Source organism: Juglans regia, chromosome 7 (assembly GCF_001411555.2).
Source record: "Juglans regia cultivar Chandler chromosome 7, Walnut 2.0, whole genome shotgun sequence".
In the NCBI taxonomy this organism is placed as follows: domain Eukaryota; kingdom Viridiplantae; phylum Streptophyta; class Magnoliopsida; order Fagales; family Juglandaceae; genus Juglans; species Juglans regia.
In genome coordinates, this window is record NC_049907.1 from 39711057 (window position 1) to 39729439 (window position 18383).

Sequence of the window (18383 nt, forward strand, 5' to 3'; positions counted from 1 at the left end):
AGTTAATGGTGAATTAGTGATAGGTGAGTTAATTGATATTCATGTCATACAAGAATCATGAAGTTAATTATAATTTACATTAGTTACTTTTAATTGTTTTATATTTACTTACAATTTAGATATATTAAAAAATGTTATCTAATAACGTAGAATCTAGATAAATGTAGTCTTGTAGTTGTAGATGTTTAGTAATTAGTTAGTGGTGAATTGATGATAGGTTAATTGGACCATGGGGTAGGTTAAATGAAAATAACATAATTTATTATACAATTATTATATAAAAAATATATATATAAAATTTAAATTTTTTTCGGTCGGTCCGATCCGAAAACCCCTAAACCTGGGACTTGACCAAAGACCGAAAATCTCATTTTGTGAGGACCGAAACCGATAATGCCTATTTTCAGTCGGTCGGTTTTCTCGGTCTGGACCAGCCGACTTACAGCTACTTGTCATTGTTAAAAAATTTCTTGGTTTTCTTTTTTTGGTTTGCATGTCATTGTTTTATTCTCTTTTTCCTTTTTTTATTTAATTGATCTGATTTGGTGGTTTATTTTTTCCAGAAGCTTTGGACTGTGGTTTGATTTTTTGCATGTGCTAACAGTTTAATTGTCATAATCTGGTGTTTTGTTTTTTAAGGACTTTGGATTGTGGTTTGTTTTTTGTGCATATTTTTATGTGATTGTTACTTCTCTACAATCATTTTCATGGTTCTGACTTCTCTTTTTGTTTTCTTGAATTAATTGATCTGATTTGGTGGTTTTTTCCTTTCACGGGGAGTTTGGACAATGGTTTCATTTTTGTGCATGTTTTAACAATTTAATTGATCTGATTTGGTGCCTTGTTTTTTTTTTTTTTTTTTTTGCCAAAGCAGAAGGTAAAAGTTTTAAATGAGGTGATTGTTACTTTACAATTATTTTCATGGTTCTGACTTCTTTTATTTCTAAGTTTTAAATGTTTAGCTTGAGATCATATTATATGAAAAATTTAAGGGTTATTCTAATTGACATATCTCTAGAGTTCTTTCTTTATAAAAAAAAAAATTGTATTAGAGTGATGAAATTATTCGATACATAAATTTATTTATGTTCATTTATTTATATATGGTTTATAAACAAAATCTGTACAATTCGACTTACTTAAATTGTTGTGTTCGTCTTCTTCTTATTTTTTGAAACTTGTTGCTTTGTTTGGATATAATCCATTACTATAGAATGACCCTCTTCTCCAGGTACTTTCTACGTTTTTTTTTCCTCAGTTGTTGGCATTGATTTTCTAATTATTTGTGCTATATTTTTCTTCTTCTTCTTATTGTTTGACTATAGTGAGTAGGTTTGACTTGTTTTTGAGTTTTTTTTAGAAGTTTTTTAATAACTTTTATGAATATCTAAGTTTTATGATATTAGTTGCTTGATTTCTTAGAAATAAAAACAGACATGTGTAATGCATAAATAAACTATACATACTATAAACATACAAAAGGCAGTTAGACTCACATTTTCAATGTTCCTTCAAACCTTAGGACCACTGCACTGCTTGGCTACTCCTGATTTGAGAGAGATGGATCGTAGAATAAAATAAAAGAAATAAAAGATAAACTGAATATCCAGTTGCATGAATCAATTTTTCGATTTGAGTTTTTTTTGTAAATTTTCTAATTGGTTTTGAGAGACAAGAGTGTAGTAGAAACTTAAGGTAATATAAGGGTTTTCTTAAATATAGTTCAATGTCTTTTGGGTTCCTATGAAAGATGTGTCTTTGTGTTCAAACTTTAAAGCTAACTACTGCATCGCTTGGCCATTCGGTTGCCTCTTCATGTTTTTGTTTTGGTTGCAAAATTTTTGTAATTAATGGTTAGACTTTTATAAATATTCAGATATTCAATTCCTAACATATAATAGAATTTCTAATTTCTAATATAATATATTGTCTTTACTCTAGCATGCAATATGATATATTATCTAATTTCTAATATATTTTATCTTTCTGTTTGTAGCTTCCATTCCAATGCATGGACAATATTCACTTTGTGCATGTTCTAATAGTTTAATTGACTTGATTTGAGATTTTTTTTTAAAGGATTTTGGATTGTGGTTTGCTTTTTGTGCATATTTTTATGTGATTATTACTTCTCTACAATCATTTTCATGCTTCTAACTTCTCTTTTCATTTTTTGAATTAATTGATCTGATTTGGAGGTTTTTTCCTTTTGCGGGGATTTTCAACAATGGTTTCATTTTTTCATTTATTTATATATGGTTTCTAAACAAAAAATATAAAAATCGATTTGCTTAAATTTCTGGGTTCCTTTTTTTAAAAAAAAAAAAAAAAAACTTGTTGCTTTCTTTGGATACAGTCTATCACTATAGAATGGCCCCATTCTTCAAGTATTTTCTAACTTTTTTTTCCTTAATTTTTGGGCTTGATTTTCGAATTGTTTCTGCTACATTTTTATTCTTCTTCTTATTGTTTGACTATAGGGATTAGGTTTTATTTGTTTTTGAGTTTTTTTTAATAAGTTTTTTATTAACTTTTATGGATCTCTAAGTTTTATGGTATTAGTTGCTTTATTTCTTAGAAATATGAACAAACATGTGTAATGTATAGATAGACTATATATATACTATAAACACACAAAAGACAGTTAGACTGACATTTTCAATGTTCCTTCAAACCTTAGCACCACTGCACTACTTTGCCACAACCGATTTGAGAGAAATAGAGAGTAAAAGAAATTGAAAGAAATAGAAGATAAATTGAATATGTAGTTACACGGATAAGTTTTCTGAATTGAGTTTTCTGAATTGAGTTTTTTAATAGGTTTTTTAATAAGTTTTATGAATTTCTAAATTTTATGGTATCAATTACTTCATTTCTTAGAAATATGAACAAAAATATGTAATGCATATATAGACTTATACTATAAACACACAAAAGCCAATTAGACTCATTTTTCAATCTTCTTTGAAACTGTAGCACCACTGTAGTGCTTGTAATAAAATGATTATTTGTAATAAAAGGTAATAGAAGTTATCATTCACTTTTCAAACTTTAGCACCACTGCACTGAAAGTAATAGAAGGGTTTTCTTAAACACAGTTCAATGTCTCTTGGATTCCTACGAAAGATGTCTCTTGATGTTCAAACTTTGAACTTGACCACTGCACTGCCTGGCCATTCGGTTGCCTCCACATGTGATTATAAATTTCTAATTTCACCATACCTAGACACACGAACATAAAAAGTAACTTATTATAAATTATAAGTTATACTGCATATTATAAATTTATAACTTATTAAAAATTTCTATTACATGTGATTAAAATATTTCTCCACGGATTTTATACTGCATGCAATAGAATATATTATCTAATTTCTAATATATTTTTTCTTTTTGTTTGCAGTTACCATTCCAATGCATGAACAATATTCACAAATTCAGTTGCTGGCATACAAACAAAAGGAGAAAAAGGAGAGCATATGGAACTGATGGACAAAAGGGAAAAATGAGGGCAAATGGAACTATGTTTTTTTCAAATTGTAACTTATTATAATGTTTTGCTATTATAATGTATAGGAAAAGACAATTGTAACCCTGCATAGCCTGAACGTATTATAATGTGATATTGTTTTTCTTGCAAATTTAAAATTATAATGGAATAATACAAACGGACACAAACAACACAAATGGCCATTAATGGGGGCTTAACTAAGACTTAATGGGAAATAAGGAAATTAACGGAAAAATAAGAAAAAACTATTATTCATAATTAGATAGATATTTATTATAATAGAGAAGATATATATATATATATATATATATAAATTTAGGCCGTGCAAGCATTAAAGACGCCTTTAAATTTTGTTATTCTCATTTTTATCACAATCGCTTAAAATATGATGTTAATATAAAATAAAAAATAAAAACTAATACTATTTTTTTTTTTTCTAAAATGTCACATTTTTCTTTGTTTATCAATTGTCAGTTACTTGTGGGCCTCTTCCTGGGCGGAATAAGATCTGCCTGCTTGAGAATAAGGCCCGCCTGTTAAGAGCATCAATATTATATATTTATATATATATATATATATATATATTTATATATGTGTGTGTAAAGTTATATTTATATAATATGATCTTAAATTTTTTTATATTAATTTATACATATCTAAATATTTAACTAGTTATAAATAGTACTTATCAAAATTTGAATGAGTACTATTTACTTTTCAAAATTTATTTTAATCATTATTTCTCTTTTCTCCTATTCTCTTTCACAATTTTTTTTTTTTTAACAACACAATAAATCTTTATTTGTATATTCATTTTATTATTATAATATAATATATATTTTATTTTATTATATTTTTAATATAATATATAAAATAATTATATTTTTTATTATTATATTTGTATTATTAATACCAAATATATGTAATTGATGCTAATTATAAAATATATATAAAAAAATTGATTTTAGTAAAAAATTAATAATAATAAATAATTTTATTATTATTTTGTATAAATTAATGTGAAAATTTTGCTTAAATAATAAAATAATTATATAAAAGAGATAGTTTTTCATATACATCTGCATGTACCAATACCAACCGTGGATGGCCTTGATCAGCGCAGCCCCATGATCATGATAATTAGAGAGACACGTGCGGCAGACATGAGTTCCGTGGAATAAAGACGCGGTGGCGAGGTTCCCTCCACGTGGTGGGATTTTATTGGTGGTCCCTTCTCTCTTTTTTGGGCCTGCGCAGAATTTATACACATTAAATAAATAAAATTCCCCCATAGGTTTATTTTTAGTTCCGCTCCCAAAAAGTCCCGAACAGCGATTGGAATTCCATTTTCCCGATTCCGAAATCCCAAACCCAAATGAAATGGATCCATCGTCGTTAGAGGACAGTATCTCTTGGGATTTTCTCGATTATACCTTCATCGGCGGCAACCCTTCCCCAGAATTCTGTTTGCCCGATCATAGGTAATCCGATTCCTTTCTCTCCTCACGGCTTTCTTTTCTTTACTTTATCCTTCAATTCCATGTCGCATTGCTCGAGTCTATGATAATTATTGGTTCGGATTCTAGATTTGATGGCGGAAATTCTTAGATTGTTTCTCTTCAGAATTTATTGTTTATTATCATATATGGTTGCAGTGCTAGCGTGGAATTTGATTTTTCGTCTCGGCGAGAGGAAGATTGCGCCCAAAGAGAGTGCTCGCGGAAGAGGTATTATTGAGATGGTTTTATATTTCAGTTCTTATTTTTGTTGCTTCCGAAAATTAGACTTGTAATCTTACCAGCTCCAGCTTATGGTGTTTGTCTTTCGTTATCATTCATAGGATAAATAGCAAGGCATAATCTTGCAAAATCCAATGTTCTGTTCTGTTGTTCCTCTTTCTTTTTCATTCGTAGGATAAATTGCGAGAATAATCCTGTACAAGTTAAACTTTTCTGCTCTGTTGTGTTTTTTTTTTAAAGCTCAGCTGATAAATCATAGTTCTGTAGCGTCTTATATTATATTCGTTTACCGCATAGAGTTCTTTCATTGTTTTATTCTTTCTATTCACTTTTTAATTTGTTAGGCCCATCCGGACATAAAATTGGTTCAACAAGTATTTGATGTTTACATTTATTTGGTGGAATCGGTAGCTGTAGCTTTTGCGTTTAGTCATTGCCTGCCATTTGTCACTGCTAATCAGGGTATTTTCATTTATCTTCTTATGAATTTGCTAGAACAGAGTGTTTCAGTGCATAGTTGCCTCTGAACTCTAGTTTTGCTACCCGAATTTCAGTTTCCTACAGTGAGTCTGGTCACCAAATAACGAGAAGGGGTTTAAAGGGTATAGTTGGATGATGATAATATCCATGTATCACTTTCATTTATAGCCATCTCTATGTGATGCACAGTAAGGGTTTGCAATTTTTTTCATTTCCATATTTGGTAGCAACAACTTGATCTGCTTGTATCAATGTGCTCATACATCCTCAGATAATTCTTATGCTAATAACTTTCAGGGGGAGAAATGATTCGTGCAGTAGGCCTGTCTCTAAAGCTAGCCGTGAGCGATTGCGAAGGGAGAGATTGAATGACAGGCAAGCAACTTACTCCATCAGATTCTTTTAAGAGAAAAAGTTCAAACCGGTCGGGTGTTGATTTCACTTTTACACCTGCCAGTAAAATTGTAACACTTAGTAGACTTATTGAAGTTACGGTGGAATCATATCCATTCTACCTTTCTTTCTTCCCTCTTCTCTCTTCTTCAGATTTCATCTTTGTCTCCTTCAACAGAGGCCTTCTTCATCTTACATCTCCTTCAACAGAGGCCATCTTCGTCTCCTTCAACAGATTCCATCTCCTTCTTCAAATTTCATCTCCTTCAACATATTCCCCGAAGCTCTCCCACGAACCCATTGTTCTTAGAACCCATCTTCGATCCCCTCTCCCCTGTTCTTCGAACCTCTCTCCCCTGTTCTTCGAAATTATTTTTACGGTATTTCATACATCAAGATTTTAAATAAAAGAGAGATAATATATAAAATAAGTTAATATTAATTTGTGAACAAGTTTTTAATGCTTCCGCGGTGAGTCCCACACCAATGATGAATACCATGCCTTTATGTCTTTATGCCATCGAAATTCCATGGAACAACGTTGTCACGTACAGCAATGCACGTAACCCAGAAGAATCCATCGAATATATAAAAGAAAAGCAGAAACCTACTTCCCTGGGTGTTTCGGTTTTTCTGTCCATTCTCCTCCCTTCGAAACTGACATGCACACGCCGCGCTTGCCATATCAACAGAACAAAGACTACGATATCAGACTAAAAAAGGCTGAGCTAGTACCCTCACCTCTCTCTTGTTGATGGCCACAAATCTCTCGTCGATGGCCACAGATCTCTCGGTCCTTGAGGGGAGCAACAATCGGAGGAATGCAGACAATCGGCGCAACAATCGCCTCTACACAGATCGTATTCTAGAGGGAGAGAAAGAGACTGACAGAGGGTGGGGGGAGAGCAGGTGACGGGGTGGGGGGAGGGAGGGAGGGAGGGAGAGGGAAAGAGCTGTAAAAAAAAAATTTCACCTGTGTGCGAGTGTAAGATGTATTTTGCTGCAACATCTACATGGCAGCTTGTAATTTGCGGGTGTAAAGTAAAGAGAAACACCCGACCGGCCTATAGGCTCTCTCTTCTTTTAAATTTCATGGTTTTTATATGGTGTTGAGTTTGTATATCCATTTTGTTTTCCTTTTTTTGTTTATCCAAAAAGGAAGTCCATTATTTCTGCCTGTCTTGTGAGAAATTTAGTTTGAAATTAATGTACATTTTGCACTAGAATGATTGCTATCAGAATGCTTATTCTTTGTAAAGGGTTTTGAAGTCCTGGAATTCTGTGCTGTCTAAATTTTATACTCTCTCTCTTAGGTGATAATGAAAGGCCAGGTCTTGTTTGACTCGTGCAGGTTTCTAGAGTTGAGTTCGGTTTTGGATCCTGGGAGAACTGTCAAAACTGACAAGCATGCCATACTTGATGACGCAATCAGAATTTTGAACCAACTGAGATCTGAATCTCAAGAACTTAAAGAGACAAATGAGAAACTACTGGGAGAAATACTAAGTCTAAAGGTTAGTTGTATATAAATAATTTTTCTGTACTTGTCAAAAAATAAATAATTGTACCGCACTGTGAAGTTTATCATTCCTTTTGACAACTTGTGCTTTGCAGATGTTCGTAATAGAAATTCTATTATATTCATTTTTGGAGAATTCTTCTGCTTTGATTTCAGTTACTGTGTTGTCCTTGTACTATATTCTTAATAAATTGTGTTTTTTTTTTTTTAACTTTTCATGTGTGTTTAGTGAGGATATAACTTTGTTCATTGATGTATTTTTGGCTTATCAATTATGTGTATAGAAATTGTTTGTTTAGTGATAATTGTATAATGAACTGTTCACTAGCTTTCACACGTACTTGCATCTGAATGTGCGAAGAAGTCGTCGTTGGCAGATGCTTTACATCAACAAAATGGAATACCCACAAGTGTGTTGTGTGAAAATACTCCAGGTGTAGAAGTCGTTGATTTTAGAGGACTTGGAGTTACTTAAAATGGTTGGTTTCTTTTTGGAGAAGATAAACAGATCTTAAGGGAGAGGTGGAGGTTTAGGAGGAAAAATAAGAATTGAAACGTATTGGGTCCCTTCTTTTGCAATATTTTGAAACTAAATATTTATTATTTTTTATGTAATAGGTTGATTAATTATTTAGTTTATTTCTAATTTTGCTGCTGCATGTAGTTGATTAAGGAGGTGAATTCTGTATGAATTTGCAATGCTTGATGGCTCAGTACTGGCAACTTTTAAGCTATTTTCCTCTGCAAACAGGAAGAGAAGAATGAACTTCGTGAAGAGAAGCTTGTGCTGAAGGCAGATAAGGAAAGGTTGGAACAGCAATTGAAAGCTATGGCTATTCCTCCTGCTGGGTTTATACCAGGCCATCCAGCTGCATATCATGCTGGGACAAACAAGATGGCAGTTTTTTCCAGCTATGGGTTTGTTCCAATGTGGCAATACTTGCCTCCAGCTGCCCGTGATACATCTCATGATCATTTGCTCAGGCCCCCTGCTGCATAGTTTTTTGATAATGGTATCAAATGCATTCTTTTACTATTATTCAAGATTTTTGTTACCTGTTAACATGTATATATAGTTGCTGTTTCAGTAGGGCCTATTTCAAAGTTCAACTATTGGCAATTGCATGAAGGATTGGCCAGATGTGTAGTTTGGTGGTCTTTTTCTTCTAGGTTTAATCGTTTGGGCTAACCGTCTCTATGATTTAAGTGCAAGTCTAACGATGGTCTTTTTCCCATAAACTTTTCAATGGTATATTGGCAAGCTTTTTTTTCTATTTTTTCTTTCTTTTCTTGCCAAAGACGTGTGAAAGTCTCTCAACTCTCCAAAGAGATGCAAAGTTATTTACTATGAAAATGTAAACCGGAGTGCCTATAAAATGAAAGGCTGAATTACAGTGAGGTTTCAATGGGTGAACTCATGTTTTTGGCTCGGCAACAAATTAATTTAGCAACAAATTATTGCTAGACTGTCTGATGGAGAACTTTTCTCGCACTTAGCATCATAAATCCATGAAATCTGGAAAGGTCAAGCGAAAGATTTGATGTTTGCGGTGCATTTAATAGTAGTGTGCTTATTTGCATTACAATGATCTATTTTGCACATGCTTGTACCCTTAAGCTTCATCTGGGAGAACTGTTCTAGTTTGATATTAGATACCACGTGTTATCCTTAACTGATGTCATTTATAAGTTTGTTGCTCTTGTTTTAGCTTTTGATATGTATGCTTAGTGAGGATATTGCCTAGTTCATTTATGTATTTTGGGGCTTACCAATTATATCTATAGAAACCTATTCTTTCTATAATAGTTGTATTTATGAATTATTTTGTGGTTCTCACATATTGCATCAGAATTTGGGAAGAAGTGGTCAGTCGGAAAATTCTTTACAACAACAAAATGATGTGTTCTCAAGTGTATATGTCTACTCTTGGATTATAAGCCATTGTAGGTTTTAGATGACTTGGAGTTGATTTAAATGGTTGGATCGCGCTACCCCCACCGCGAGAAAACTCACCGAGAGGGCCATTTTGTCTCTTTTTTTTTTTTTCATACATTTTTTATACCCTTAAAACATTTTCTAAAAAAAAAAAAAAATACAACATCATTAAAAAACTTTTCCTTAATCATTAAGTAAACTAATAATAATAATAATAATAATCTGTAAAATGTCTTGGGAGAATGTCTCGGTGACTCAATCATTTTCTTTAAAATGGTTTGTTTCTTTTGAGAAAAGCTAAACAAATCCTAGAAGGGAGAGATGGAGGTTTAGAAGAACATAATGAGCTGCAGATATTGTAATTTTGTTGCAGGATTGGCAAAATGTGTAGTCTGGTGGACTTTATCTTCTAAGTTAAATCATCTGAGTCAACTGATCTCAAGCGCACATCAAATATATATATGTCTCTCCTAGAAACTTTTGCGCGTGGTATTTTTGCAAGCCTTTCTTCTTTCTTGCCAGAGGTGGAGATTTTGAAAAGACTCTGAATTGCTGAAGACATGCAAGGTTATCTGCTAAGAAGGTATGAATCGGAGTGCCAACAATTCAAAATGACAGTTGTAGATGAATATATATTCTATGATTTATTGGGGGATCTGAGGTGAAGGTTACAAGAAGGTATTCAGTTTTCATCTCAATCTGATTTGCTTGCTTAATTTTCTGTACAGACTCTCTCTGGCATATAACAGTCCATTAGTTTCTCATCCTCCCTGTTTTCTCTGAAGCAGAAGTTGATGCAAACTACTCTTCAAATTCCTCTGTTCACTTTTGATATCCTTCAATTTAGGCCTCGTTTGTTTTCGCAGATAAGATGAGAATGATTGTATCGTAATATTAATATTTTTTTTAATATATATATATATATATATTTTAGTGTTGTATGTTTTATCGCACGACAACACCTTCGCTACACTGATCAGGCCGGGAACGATTTAAGGTTCGCACTGTGATCCTTCCTTAAGAGCTGAAGGGAGAATCAATTTATTGTTTTCCTTTTGTTCTTTGGAAGTCAAATAAGTTTGCTCTTGGGAGTTGCTGTGAACAGCTTGTTGGTCTCCATCTTTCCCCCACAGCAACATGTATAGGCCAAGGATGACGATGATTGCCCCTAGTATGCTGAACAATGCACATATGAAGTTTAGAATAAGCAAATTCTTCTTGTTTCTCTCTTCGTAAAAACTGAAAATCGAAGCTATATATTGTGAAGCATGGAGATCATATGAATGCATAAACTGTAAGTACTGCGTATAGATATTAGTAGAACGACGCAGTATTTACCTGCCCATGTAAAGTTTTTCTCCAAGGACAAAGTATCCCAGAATCGCTACTAATATAGTTGAAAGGGGATTAAACACGGTCACAAAAACTGGACCTCTTTCTTCCGTGCACCACAGTTGAATGAAGACGATCAAACCAGAGACCACTATTCCCTGTAATGTGTTCTCCATGATCAAGATTTTATCGAAATTTTATATCTGTATTTCTACATTAAGAGACAGACTATTTGTACTTACACCATATATGGTGGACCAGAAGTCAATGTTGAATCCTATGGTCCAAGCCGCTCGTTTATGTTCTATGATCACTGTGAATACAGCTGATTGTGCTCCTCCGATAAAGCTCATCCATGCAGTCAGTGACAGTTGGGCCGGATATCTTTTTAATGTAAATGCCTAAGATTTCCAGAGGATTATCAACCAACGTTGCATGTCAGTATAGTTATGTTTGAATGAGGTGGGTCTGTTTATGATAATTTATTCTGTTTTTTTTTTTTTTTTAATGGATGTCTATGAAAATCTTGTCATAGAGTTATTTAGCCAATCTGCAAGAAACTTCTTCCACCCTAAATGAGAGTTAATAATAAAAATAATGAGGTACTGCGTCCCCATATAATTAAGAAAAAATGTCTGCAGGAAACTAGTCCAATAAACTATAGTTCTGAGATAGGAATAAAGACCTGCATAATGTACCATATGGACCATGTTATGCAGCTTGCAACCGTTAGAAGAGAGCCCTTTAACCAGTTCTCGTGGGTAGCAGCACTCCCTTGATCAATACGAATCAAAGGCTGCCATAGATTTCTCACTAGAGACCCCTTGTAAAGTGTCATGGTCATTGCACCAGCCAGGGAGATCAAGGTACCAAGAACCTTTGCCATCCCTCGAGGATGTCGAATATCAAGAACCTCTAACCTACATGCAAATACAATCAAATATAAAAGGATGGAAATAATGATAAAATCTTTTGAATAGAATAGCGGAATTTTGCCGGTCAAGAACCATTTCAACCTGAGTACAACGGCTATTACAAAAGTCAGGGAAGCTATGGTGTTGACCATTGATGCAACGAAGGTTGGGGAGGTGTATCTTAAGCTTGCAAAATACATGTTCAGAGTCAAACCAACCCTGCAATGATTGAAAGACGTTTAATTAGCCGATTATTAATTGTTCATCATGTAACTAAGAAGCAAACTTGTTATAATTCGTCCTTACCCAAGGAGAGAAAGGACAAAGATTTCGAGCATAAGAGCTACTGTCAGCTTCGGCCTTACTTTTCTGCAGGAGATCGAGGACTAAAGATCAATAGCTACAAACATGATATATTCGAAACATTGAGAGGCTTGTGTTATTATCATTTGTCTTGTTTTTTAGAGGCCTCGTATTCATAACTTATAAAGGTATCGTTTTAGGAAAGGTGTATACATGCAGTTGGCTAGTGCTATCAATTGCATTTCTACACACACAGACATTCTCTATCTGTCATTTAAACCGTATAATATGTAGATTAATATATATACCTCTCAAGAAAATAGGCAAAAGGTAACATCAGTACACCACCAACAATGTGTCTGTAAGTAATATAGACATGAGGATTCATTCCATGATTGAAGGAAGCTTCTGCAATAAAATACAGAAAGGTATAGCCAATCTGAACCAGAACCATGAGGAGTTGCGGCTTGAACTTCCTGTAAATGCTCTGGAGGGAAGAGCCATTCGTTAGTGCCATAAGCTCTTGTAATAGCTCTTGTTCTTCCTCTTTGATTTTTCACAAGCTGAAGGAACACACAAAGGCACAAGTAAATATAGAAGACGATGAAAGAAGTGGACTAATTGATTCTCTTTGCGTGTTGTTTGTTAGTATCGTGTTCTTGTACAAATTCAGTATGATATGCTGAAAATTCCCTGACGTAAGTTTGAGCTTTGACGTGGGGGACAGGATAGCATATTCTCATGCCTGCTTTGAAAACATGGTCTCCTAAACAGTAAACCCAACGTTCTAAGAGCTTGATTGGATTACAGTATGAGTAACCTAACTTAAAGCTCCAGATTTTGCCAAAGTGACGTCAGATTCTTGGGACAATGTGGAACTAAAACTTTTCTTATTGGTAAAGCACCAGTGCATGATCCTGAAAGAACTGACTCTCTCTATATAACGTGTTCTCACCCTAACCTGGCCAGTGGCCATTATGAAATCTTAATTAATATCACTGCATTAGTGCATGAAATAACAGGCTGATTAGATGAAGCACTCTTAATTATATTTTATGGATTTCTTTTTTCTCTTTGCTTTACCAAAAACTTTCATGACGTTCTTTGATATATCATTATTCTCAAGTTTTTTTTCACGCTGGACCAAAATATTCCTGAAAAAAAGATGAATACGAATGCGTGATTAGAGAATTTGAGATTTGCATTATTATTCCAGAACATGTACTGTTCAGTTTATGAAACCAGACAATTTGGCTCTGTGCAGATTCCCTTGCTACCACCAGATCGAGGAATCGTTCGTGTAAATCCTATCCGTGAGAATGGAAGTGTTGTTGCGTCATGGAATTCATCGAACTGATTCCAGGAAAATGCTTTCAGAATGTTTCGATAAAGTAGGATAGTTTTGATGAAGTGTGGTGCACTGCGTTCATTTGACGTCAAGACTGCTGGCCACAAGCTACTAATTTCTACAAACAAGAGGCTTTGGGGAAGCAAATATTGTTTTTGTTGCTGATCGTTACAATTAGTAGCTTTATTGATTGTTGCTCTGCATGAGGATGCTGATGAATATGTACATAAGGTACTACCAGTTTGTTCAGTAGATCAGCTCTTAAACTAATTGGTGTGAAAAAAATGATCCTAAATATACAGGTCTCCCTGAAGGATTTAAAAGGACAGATTATTAAGTAAAATCCGGTTCCAGCATCAAATCTGATGCGATCTCTTTTAACTTTCCATTTACCTGCCTGTGGGGTCTGAAAGCAAACACAGACCCACTTTGCTGCTTCCACTTGCCATGGTTGGCATAGGGCAAATAGCAAATGCACATCCCTTCCAACTACATTCCAGCTTTAACACCACGGTATGCTTTCACAATCAACATGGTTGGCATAACTCTCTACAATTCTCTGGCCACTGATTACCACAAACTGCCATTGCAATTCGATAATATCATTTTTTCTTTACGACAAAGGAACCCTTCCTTTTTGAAAAAAGCAGTGGCCCCCCCTTGCTGTATATGAATCATGCATCTGGGTTCCATAATCCATTCATTACCCACTAATTCCCATTACAATGAGTAAGGATGAATAATTTAAGCACGTCATATGATTTGATAGAAAAGCAAAACTACCAACAGGGTGTCTTACCCTGTCTATGCAATATATTTTAGCTTCCTCGCAACGAAAAAGGACAAACCATTTTGGGTTGGATTTTCATGTTTGACCTCTCAATGCCTGAACATTTGGCTATACTGCCAAGGAGATTGAATAGAACATTTGGCAAAACACATTGCCTGTAGAGCTATTCCCCATTTCCCAGGTTCTTTTTTACCTCCCATAGTTGATTACTTTCTTGTTCATGAATCATGATGGAACTGTACCTCTGATTAAGATACACTAAAATACAAATTGTACCTCTTTTCCCAATCCACCTGGGAAAAACTGAAGGAATTAAACTAATGGTTGAGTATTTTAATGTTGTTCTTCGTGTTTCCTTTTTTATCAACATCACAAATGATCAAAACTTCTGTAAGACACGTGGATTTCAGTGAGATTGAAGATGCGGTGGACTATGTACAACAAAAAGTCTAACCCGCAGCCAATAGCCAAAGCATAATTAGAGATGAAATTGCAATTGTTACCCAGCTCAGGTAGGCCAAGGCAACTGATATCTGGTACTTTTGGCATTCTTCTCCTGCATTGCAGTCTCCCAAGTCACTGAAGTACAAGACTGTAATGCCAGCTGAAGCAGAAGCTGCTGCAAGAGACAGTGTTGCCGTCACCTGTTAAATTCAAATTTATTAGAGAAAAACACTAAAAACACAGAACTCTTTTGGAACAAGTGAAACAATCAAGTATGGTCAAAGTTTCATAGAGGCTGACCCAGTCTCCAACCACGAAGAGGCTAACTAAAACAGGATTATGCAGCACCTTCTTGCTCACCAATGAATATGCATCTAATACAGCAAGCACAAAGCTCCAGATGACTTGTAAACCCATTGAAGCAATCAGGTAGCTGCAAGAAATTAGAGCACAAAATAGCGCATTTACCTCTGTTAATAAATGGTGTTCACAAAAAAACAAATGTTAAAAGAGATTTCTGGCATTTTTTTTAATGGTTATTGTCCCAAAAATTAATTCTCTCAGCCAATTCCAGCCCCCCCACCAATAAAAAAGAAAGAAAGAAAAAAAAAATCCAACCCCCCTAGATGATATTCTTGACTTCTCCCATGGACCCATGTTTTGTGAACTCAAGTGTTATGATCTTATGCCCATTTCATCCAATCTTTGCTGCTATTACGGAGCCCCTAATTATCTTTGTACAATCATGTGGGCGACAAAGAACATAGACAGTAGGGCATAGATGGAGATACTTATGGGAACTCCTAAGATCATACAGTAACTGTCTAACAGAACAGTAAAGAGACAATTTGAGGCACAAAGTTCATGCAAATGCCATATCATGGTTTCGTGGTTCCAACTTTACCCTAGTTCCAGACACATTGTGAAAGCCTGTACAGGGGCTACCGCATTTAAGCCCAAAATATCTTGCATATTCCACCCAGGGCTTACTGGGCAAAAAAGATTCCACATCAAAAGTTCAGAAATTTCCATTGGCAATGGTATCATAAATATACTTAAAAAAGAAATTGTAATTGTTACACTAGACCTCGAGCAGATTTCAAGAGCTAATAAACTACAGAACCAATTAAAAAGTCAAGCTTAAAAAGAGCATACAGTTCTCATCATATGCTTAATGGAACTTGGTCCAAAACTAATAGTTCTTTGAGAATGGAGCATAAACACTGCCAAACAAGCATAAACACTGCAAAATGAATAAAACAATGCTTCATCAATTTTATCAGCCAAGCTACATTGCCTTGACAAAGAGAGGTATACTGCTGTCTAGACAGTAATGTCCTCACATCCTGGGTGAAACCAATTAGAATGAAAAGCACTAGTAACTAGGATGTCTTTTTTTTTTTTTTTTTCTCGCACATCAATAGCTCCATGGAGCTTATTACAAATATAAACAGAACCCTTTTTCCATCTTATCCCTCTTCCTGGTTGGCAATAATGCACAATCACCATACAGATGGGCTGCCCGGAAATGCCAAGTGCTCTTTGCGAGAATAACATGATACCAATAATGCATATATACAATCCAAGATCATTATCAAATGACCAAGGATGTATGAACTCTCAATGGTTCAACCTCCCTACTTTCATAGAATCCACCATTTAGGAAGGAGGATATGGTGAATGTAGACATTCTGTAAGATAGAAAATAAATGGCAAGCACAGATTGCCTGAGTAATTTTTTTGAACATATATTAAACTTACAAAATTATTCTTTACAGAGACACGTCAACAAATTATAGTGAACTCAGTCATGTTACAACTCGGATGAGTTCCCAAGTAAACTAGATGTCAGGTTTTTTACCCAGTAGAATTCAAGGATAAGAGTTCCAGTAAACCCAAGCACCGAAACACATGCTTAACTTTTTTTTTTAATTAATAAGATTCTTCATAATTTCCAAAGAAATGAAGCTTACTAGTGAGTTTTTTATTTTTTATTTTTTTGGCAGTAAAATGTGTTGGCATAATTTTGAGCGGCAGATCAATTCCAATCCATCTGCAAGCTAATTCGTGCATACAGTCCTCTGCCATAACTCTATTTCGAAACATTTTCCCACCTGTGATATTGTAAATTTCAAGACACCAAGCAAGAAGATCATATTGTAATGGACAGATTACCCATGACCAATTTGGGCACAACTCAGAGATTAACATGTCGGTTTTAAACCGAAGAGACAGTACAGTGAAATCGATATACTAGGTGTCGAACAAAAGATTAATAATAGGAAAATTACTTATAAATAAGAAATTTGAGAGTTGAGGAGGGAGCAAATACCAGAAAGCTGTGAAATTGAAGAAAGTGTGGGTGGTGGCCATAGAAGCAATCGACCCTACTGCAAAAACGCACTGTGAAATCCTGAGAACAAGCCCAGTCAAAGTCCCAGGCGTCCCAGGAAAATTCTTCATCCTTCACTCCAGCACAAAGCAAATTCAGATTCTTAATGGATTGGAGAAAGAACCCATCTCCCGACTTATTAAAAAACACATCTTCAGGAAAACAAAACTCAAAAGCGAATGCTTTGCAACCTACTTTTTTCTGAGACAGCGAACCAGAAAAACTCACAAATAAAGCAAATCAATCAGGTTACCAGAAACCAAACTCAATGGTTGGTATCAATCTACATCTGGGTTAGTGACTAGCCATGAACAAGGAAATCCCAAAAGTGCGTGAGTGATAGAGACAGGCACAGCGAGACAGAGAGAGAGAGAGAGGGAAAGGACATGAAAGCCTGATTAATAAATAAATAAAAAGGTAACAGCAACGCAAAACTGGAGCCAGGTCTCTATTTAGTGAGTACCGAACAACGTTATTCAATTCTTCAGCCAACATACATGCCAATTTGAGTGGCGTGGGCGATCTGGCATGCTCTACCCCCGGAAGGAAAGCCTAGTGTCACTACGCCCCCATTGAGGCGCGTGTGCAACACCCCCCTTCCTCACGCTGATTTCCGGTAATTCGGTTAGTATTTTTGGCGTAATTCCACCATAATTTATAAGAAATAAAATGTGATATTTCCTTTCCTTTCATTTCGTTTTTTGCCCTGCATAATGTTGTATTTCCGTAAAGAAGACATGCAGCTTATGAACTCTAAATCTGGCCCTGGGAGTTTAGGATCACATAGGATACGTTTTCACTGTTCTCACAGAATACCAAAAATGAAACTTTAGCCTTCTCTTTACTTGTGTTCAATCAGAACGTGTGAAATTGCTTGGCCCAATTCGAAATAACACTGACATTGAACTGGCCGCTAGATTGCCAGCCTGAGTTTGGCACTTGCTTCCGGCTTCGGATTCTCCCTTTTTTTTTTTTTTTTTACATTCTATGGATCTTACATTATGTGATCGGCTGGCCCAGAGCAGGTCGGTCACCTCATGAATATATCCCAATTAAAAAGTGAATTTTCTTTTTTATACCACACAATAAGAGCCACACACCCTAATCAGCTTTTCTATTTTTATATGCTCCCTGGCAATATGATAAGCTACACGATAGCACATTACGTAATACTTGTGTACAAGCACTACAAAACAAGGTTGGTGTAAAGAGCATATTCAATATTCTATGTTCATCCTAACTATTAAATTTTCATTTGTCTTTCTTTTTGTAAAAGTCGAGG

At 34.8% G+C, this 18383-nt stretch overlaps 3 protein-coding genes across 7 annotated transcripts; 1 reads left to right on the plus strand and 2 right to left on the minus strand.

Moving 5' to 3' along the window:
* Positions 1–4803: 4803 nt before the first annotated feature.
* Positions 4804–10445, plus strand: LOC109007083 (transcription factor bHLH104-like). 3 transcript variants are annotated; one of them, XR_001998730.2, is made up of 7 exons: positions 4804–4992; positions 5167–5238; positions 6028–6105; positions 7475–7637; positions 8394–8655; positions 9952–10161; positions 10307–10445. XR_001998730.2 is itself a non-coding variant. In XM_018986625.2 (6 exons), the coding sequence occupies exons 1-5, from the start codon at positions 4892–4894 to the stop codon at positions 8640–8642; spliced, it is 663 nt and encodes a 220-aa protein (XP_018842170.1). In that variant the 5' UTR covers positions 4804–4891; the 3' UTR covers positions 8643–8655; positions 9932–10445. The 3 variants fall into 3 exon arrangements, 2 of the variants coding, with proteins under 2 accessions (XP_018842170.1, XP_018842161.1); XM_018986625.2 differs by having other exon boundaries at positions 9932–10445; XM_018986616.2 differs by having other exon boundaries at positions 9952–10445.
* LOC109007075 (WAT1-related protein At2g39510-like) lies at positions 10197–12690 on the minus strand. Its single transcript, XM_018986605.2, has 7 exons — positions 12436–12690; positions 12131–12193; positions 11927–12043; positions 11596–11830; positions 11153–11311; positions 10917–11068; positions 10197–10754 (listed from the first exon to the last, which is right to left on the minus strand). The coding sequence occupies exons 1-7, from the start codon at positions 12642–12644 to the stop codon at positions 10571–10573; spliced, it is 1119 nt and encodes a 372-aa protein (XP_018842150.1). The 5' UTR covers positions 12645–12690; the 3' UTR covers positions 10197–10570.
* Positions 12691–13433: 743 nt separating this feature from the next.
* On the minus strand, positions 13434–17682 carry LOC109007098 (CASP-like protein 5B3). Of its 3 annotated transcripts, none has more exons than XM_018986639.2 (4): positions 17042–17682; positions 15010–15142; positions 14769–14909; positions 13434–14055 (listed from the first exon to the last, which is right to left on the minus strand). In XM_018986639.2, the coding sequence occupies exons 1-4, from the start codon at positions 17170–17172 to the stop codon at positions 13978–13980; spliced, it is 483 nt and encodes a 160-aa protein (XP_018842184.1). In that variant the 5' UTR covers positions 17173–17682; the 3' UTR covers positions 13434–13977. The 3 variants fall into 3 exon arrangements, with proteins under 3 accessions (XP_018842184.1, XP_018842193.1, XP_018842201.1); XM_018986648.2 differs by lacking the exon at positions 13434–14055 and adding an exon at positions 14068–14157; XM_018986656.2 differs by lacking the exon at positions 13434–14055 and having other exon boundaries at positions 14642–14909; positions 17042–17665.
* Positions 17683–18383: the final 701 nt, after the last annotated feature.